At 41.6% G+C, this 6,488-nt stretch overlaps 1 protein-coding gene across 1 annotated transcript; it reads left to right on the top strand.

Annotated features, from left to right (window-relative positions):
* Positions 1–1,622: 1,622 nt before the first annotated feature.
* On the top strand, positions 1,623–2,356 carry LOC105556556 (leiomodin-2-like). Its single transcript, XM_012003651.1, has one exon. It carries the CDS (start codon positions 1,756–1,758, stop codon positions 2,119–2,121), a length of 366 nt encoding a protein of 121 aa, XP_011859041.1. The 5' UTR covers positions 1,623–1,755; the 3' UTR covers positions 2,122–2,356.
* The last annotated feature ends 4,132 nt before the right edge of the window (positions 2,357–6,488 follow it).

The raw sequence follows: 6,488 nt of genomic DNA, 5'->3' as shown, positions 1-6,488 counted from the left end.
TTACATTTTCGTCAGTTTTGGAGCTCGAAGGTCGTCCTAAACGTGCGTCGTCTTCAACTTCCTCTCTCCCCTCCCGAAACAGCTTGTGCCAGTCGAAAACACTCGATCTACCCATGGCGTTATCACCGTAAGCCGTCTTGATCATATCATGAGTCTCTTTCCCGGTTTTGCCGAGCTTAACGCAAAATTTGATGGCGTAGCGCTGTTCCAACAGATGAGCCATGGCGCAGCGTGACGAGGGCATTTGCAGAGGTTATGGAGACAAGCAATCTACACTCCACTACGGCTGCGAGCAGAATCCCCCTGGCTTCCAGCCTTTCCTTAGACCCCCCTCCACCAACACCAGGCGGAAAAACCGCCGGCAGTCCGTCCGTCTGTCTAGGAAAAAATCAGTCCGACTACTTTAAGGACAGACCATGTATATGATATGACACTGGTATGCGCTGGGATGATCGGAGAGGATGTCTCTATACGGGATCCTCTGGTCTGTAAGGGAGAAAAGTGTCGGGATTACTTTTACGGAGCTTAGAACTAGAATTAATGAGAAATTCTTTTCCCACCCGAATATTTCCCCCCAAAGCTCTAACACCGGTCAGGAACAGGAAAAGGATCAGGTCAGGACAGGAACATGCCGAGAAGTACCTCGTAGAGCGTGCGTGCTCCGCTCCGTCAAATCACGAGTGTACCCGATGCTAAGACGGAAACGGAGCCGGGTACAGGACTGGAACACGCCCGAGCAGCGCCTCGTTATGCGTGAATTTTCAGTAATATTTGTACACCGGGAAGCACCCCGTTAGGTGTACGTTACTGCGGAGATACCCCGTCCCCTCGAAACACGGAGGCGTCCGCTGTCACGGGGGGAACGGAGTCAGGAACGGATACAGGAGACCGGTACGGGAATAGTAACCTGTGTACACCGGGAAGCATCCCGTTAGGTGTACGTTACTGTGGGTCGGGGCACACGATGGAGTAGCGCCTCCACTGTCATGTGTTCCGGAATGGTATACTGCCGATTGACGGGAGCACCCGTGTACTCGGCGTATACCGCAGTGGATGTGGGAGGCATCCACCGCCGGTTGTCGTCGCTCGGTGCTCCGAGGCAAGACTGACTTAAATCGCCTGCTCCGGAAGGGCTTTTATACCTCCCAGAGTATAGGCGCGCGGGGTAGAGACAGCAGGGGCAGGCGCGGCGTTGCCGGCTAAAGTTGATGCGGCAACCGCGTCGCTATTGCTCTCTCGCTTGTACTCGCATATCGTCGTGCGTCTCTTTCTACTGCCCGCGCCTCCCCTGTCGCCTCCGTTACACATTTAATTTAGTACGGCTATGTACAATTTTAGATCAAATACAATAGATTACGAATGCCAATCACTAATGAAAAAACCAAATTTGAATAAAATTGTGTCCGTGGAAGCTGGTGTTGTGGAAGCTAATACATCCTCTGACAATTCTCAGACAGCAGCTAATACTGTATCTACAGCGATTGAAGGTAATAATTTATATTAATATATTTGCAATAATATATATTAAAATATATATTAATATATATTATAATTAATAAATATGTAATATTAACCAATAAATTAATTGAAGAATAAATAATAATAATAAAGTTACACGTAATAGTAGTATTAATAATTATATACCCAGGTAGCACACGGTGATACATATACGTTTTATATACGTTTCCTAAACGTTTATAAAGTCTTATTGTTAGATACGTTTAAGAAACGTATTTAAAACATATATTTACCACCATGTGCTACCTGGGTACTTTTTCAGTGAATTGTCAAACACCTCCAAGGGCACCTCCAAGGACACCTCCAATGACGCCTCCAAGGACACCTCCAAGGACACCTCCTGTTTCCGAACCTCGATACGTTGGCGACATTCGAACGCCACATTTAGCTACACCTCGACGGGCAAAAAGAGCTATAGCTCTGACACGACGAGTTATCGGTCAACATAAGAAGACTATTAAATCATTGCAACAGTCACGAAATAGATTACGTGCGCGTATAAAAAGCATGAAAGACTTGTTAACTGAGTTGAAACGAAAGAATTTAATTTCTGAAAGTGCGTTCGACAATTTAATGGTAAAGTTTACATTACAACGTTACTGATAACTGATAACTCCAATTGTAAATGCAACTATTTTGAAGTTAAGAATTAAGAATTAGTTAAAAATTATTTAGATAAGAATTTGTATATAGCATAAATTGTCAATGAATTTTTAGAATTCATACGTAATTATAATTTTATATAATTTGCTGTCTTACAATGGATTGATTTACACTGATTTATTATAAAAATTCCATTATTATTTCAATATTTAGAATGGAAGTCCTGACATCATACATGAGATATTGAAGAGGAAGAAGGGATTGAAGAAAAAATATTCAGAGGAGTTGAGGAAGTTTGCACTGACTTTGAATTTTTATTCCTCAAAGGCTTATGACTACGTCAGGCGAAATTTAAAAATCTTTTACCCGAACGTTCCACTATTCGTAAGTGGTACAGTGTTATAAATGGGAGACCTGGATTCACAGACGAGGTATTTCACGCTTTAAAATGTAAAGTCAAACAAAGCCAAGTGCCAATTCTGTGCAATCTGGTAATCGATGAGGTTGCAATTCGTGAGTCAATAGATTACGACGGGAGAAGGTACTACGGATACGTTGATCTTGGAGTAAATGGAGAGATTGATTGCGATAATCCTGAAAGAGCGAGGCACGCATTGGTTTTTATGCTTGTTGCGATAAATGGTCACTGGAAAGTGCCCGTTGGGTATTTTTTGATAAAATCATTAAATGGTAAAGAGAGATCTAGTTTGCTGCAAAAATGTTTAGAATTCATACATGAATCGGGTATTGTTGTACGATCGTTAACGTTTGATGGAGCCAGCGTCAATATTAATATGTGCATGTTTGAGATTCCTCCAGTTATCTCAATTGTACTGCCCTCGCCATCTCACGGTTATTTGCAAGGCCCAGTGGTACCGCGCGCGCGACCGCGCGGCCGGGTAACGAGCACGTGACGGGCCCGTGAACATGGCTCGCGGGCTTGCGCGCAAGCTCAGAGAGCTCAGTAGTCGTGTGAAAGCAGCCGTTGTAAGCTGTGGTAAAGTTCGCATCGGCAGACAAAAAGTATCGCGCTCGCGCTCACGGGAACAAGTGCGATCTCAGTGCTTGTTAGCTCACATTGACAATTAGTGCTAACCCCTGGACAGACTCATTAGTTAAGTGCTCAAGTCGAGTGCATCGGTGTTCTGCGCAAAGGCCTCTCATTTTGTACGTGCACGCTCGCTTGTAGCCGGCCACCGGCTCAACGGGCGGCACATCCCCGACGGTCTTGTGCGAACAAGAGAGCTCGACGGACTCGCTCACCTCAATCATACGCCTCGGTAACGCTCAACTGTATATAGTGTACATACAATTAAACAGTTAACTCATTTTAACAACCGAATCGTAGTCATTCTCGCCACGTTGCACGTCCTTTCTCACCCCCCGATCCACTCGCAGCGCTCACGGAGATTTCGCGATCTTTCGATCTCATGACGAGATTCGAAAGGGAGGAAATTTCTCAAACAGTGCACCTGTTTATATGCAAACTTTGAAATCGGCAAAAATTTTAAACCTTACTTCATTGATCCGGCAACGCAGAACAAGATTTACTGTTTCTTTGATCCATGCCATATGTTAAAATTGGTAAGGAACACTCTAGGAGACAAATCAATTTTAATATTTGGTGGGGAAGAAATCTTGTGGGAAGATATAGTTCTTCTTCATAAATTGCAGGAAGAAGAAGGTTTAAGAGCTGCTACTAAGATTACAAAGAAACATATCACATATCAAACAAACAAAATGAATGTAAAGCTAGCAGCTCAGACGCTAAGTGAAAGCGTCAGTTGTGCTTTGCAATTTGTTGAAAAATCTCGTCCAAATTATTTGAAATCCCCAAAAGCCACTGCACAATTTTGCAAAGTATTCAACGATATATTTGATTTGTTAAATGTCAGATCTAAGTTTTCGAAACTTAAAAAGTGTCGTGTAGCTCTTACAGACGATAATTTTAATGAATTGAAAGGTTACGCTGATACTCTCGAAAACTACATTTTGCAGTTAGAAGATAATAACAAAAAGTCCATCTTACTTGGAAATCGGAAAATTGGGTTCCTCGGCTTTATTGTATGTTTAAAAAATATGTTTGATTTGTTTACAGAATTGAAAAATGTCGATCTCCAATATTTGTTAACATATAAAATCAGCCAAGACCATTTAGAAACTTTTTTCAGCGCACTTAGGAGCAAAGGAGGATTTAATGATAATCCTAGTGCAATGCAATTTGAGACTAGCTATAAAAGACTACTAGTCAGACATGAAATTTCCGCTTCCGAAAAAGGAAACTGTTTAATTAATGACATTCAAATATTGTATGTTACGTCAGCGAAAAATTCTATCACTAACAATCTACCTTGTGATGAGGAAAAAGAAACGTCTATCGATATATTTGATCACGACTATTTATCTACATTATGGTCATTGAGTCCTTTTGTAGAAGATGTAGTAGCACATATTAGTGGATTTGTTGTGAGAAAATTGCTAAAAAATAAAAGTATGTGCAATGTGTGTACTAAGGTAAATGTACCAATATGGAACCACTCAAGGAACCTCCTCCCTTCAACCTTGATTAAAAAGAATTATTTTAATGTTTTCGTTTAAGTAAATTGTTTTATTTGATTTTTAGATATTAACGAGTTGAAAAATAAAAAAATCAAACGTGTTTTATACAATTATTGTAATAAAAAGGTTCAAAATATAACAGGTATGCCATGTCCCAATAGGTAACCACTCGGCAACCACTGAAAATGGAGTGGTACCAGTGGTTCCATTTGACCTGCCCTATAAGTAACCACTAGAAATAAGCAGACAAATTTGATAAATAATCATATTTATTTAATCATTGGAGTTCAATAAATAATTTTATGAATTATACATCATTAGAGTTAAAAAATATAAATAGTAATTATAAGTATTATAATTAAGATTTTTAGAAGCGAAAACTTAAAGTATATCATCTTTGGAAACAGTTTATAAGAAATAAAAATAGTTCAACATTATTTATCCTCCTCGTTTTTCTTTTTTTAGTTTAGCTATGATTTCTCTTTTTTGCTGCTGCAGTTGTTTAATTTGCTCATCGAGCTTCTTTTTATGCTGTCTCCGTTCCTCTGCAGCTTTTTGCTTTTCGATCTTCTGCCTTTCTTTTCGTTCTTTTTCGTCGCGTTTAGTGGCCTCCTATTGACGTAGTTCTTCTGCATGACGGTGTTGCTTATGATGAGGCTATGTTATTTAGGAAAAGTGGATTACGGAGAGAGATTGCTTTTGAGATTTCACAGTACAATTCGCGTTTATTTTTCACAAAGGGAGAACGTGTGTACAAGCCGACTTCTGTCGGTTACCGTCGTGCAGCGACTGTGACCGTGACTTAGTACGCGTGATCGCGAGACTCGAAATTATTCGTTGCCACGCTCGGCAATTTTCGTGCATGCTCGCGCTCCCGCGTACGAAATGTGACGACCTGCCTTAATACTTCCGCCGTCGGAGCGTTTCGCATATAAACCGAGACTCGTGTACAGTTTACCAAACCTATCCCTTGGAAGTGCCTTTGTAAATATATCAGCTAATTGCACTTCAGTAGGTACGAACTTCGTATCTATTTCACAATTCTCGACCTGTTCCCGAATATAGTGATACTTTATATCAATATATTTGGTTCTCTTATGGAACTTTCTAACAAGTCGTATCGCGCTTTGGTTATCGATACACAAGACGGTCGGTTTATCTTGTTTAAAACCGATACCTGAGAGCAGCTTCCGAAGCCACACTGCCTCTTTTGCTGCGGTAGCCGCTGCTACGTATTCCGCCTCGGTCGTGCTCAACGATACCATTTTCTGTCGCTGAGACGACCACGTTACTATTCCGCCTGCTATGAGAAACGCGTACCCTGTTGTGGATCTGCGCGTTTCAACGTCGCTCGCAAAGTCTGCGTCTGAGTACCCGACTAGATTGATTCCTGACTCGTCCGCGCGAAACTCAATACCGATATCTACGGTTTTAACTAAATACGACAAGATTCGTTTGACCGCCTGCCAGTGACTCTCGTCGTGATTGTTTAAGAATTTACTTACAGTGTTTACCGAATACGCTATATCGGGACGCGTTACACCCGCGAGAAACAGTAACGAACCGACAGCCTCCCGATACGGGACCGACAACTGTCTCTTCTCGTCCTTTTCTACCGGATACAAAATAGAATAAGGGTCTGCCGGTACCGATACCCCCTTCGCTTGGCTCATTCCGAACCGCTCTAGAATCTTTGTCGCGTACGCTGTCTGATGTATAAACATCGATCTCAATTCTCTATCGCGACAAATCTGTATCCCGACGAACATGCTACAGTCACCGAGAGTGATTTCGAACGTTTCTTCGGT

Source organism: Vollenhovia emeryi, unplaced genomic scaffold (assembly GCF_000949405.1).
Source record: "Vollenhovia emeryi isolate VEMERY1.0 unplaced genomic scaffold, V.emery_V1.0 DF939934.1, whole genome shotgun sequence".
Classification (NCBI taxonomy): Eukaryota; Metazoa; Arthropoda; class Insecta; order Hymenoptera; family Formicidae; genus Vollenhovia; species Vollenhovia emeryi.
Note: the sequence above shows the minus strand (reverse complement) of the source record. Positions and strands in the feature narration are given on the sequence as shown.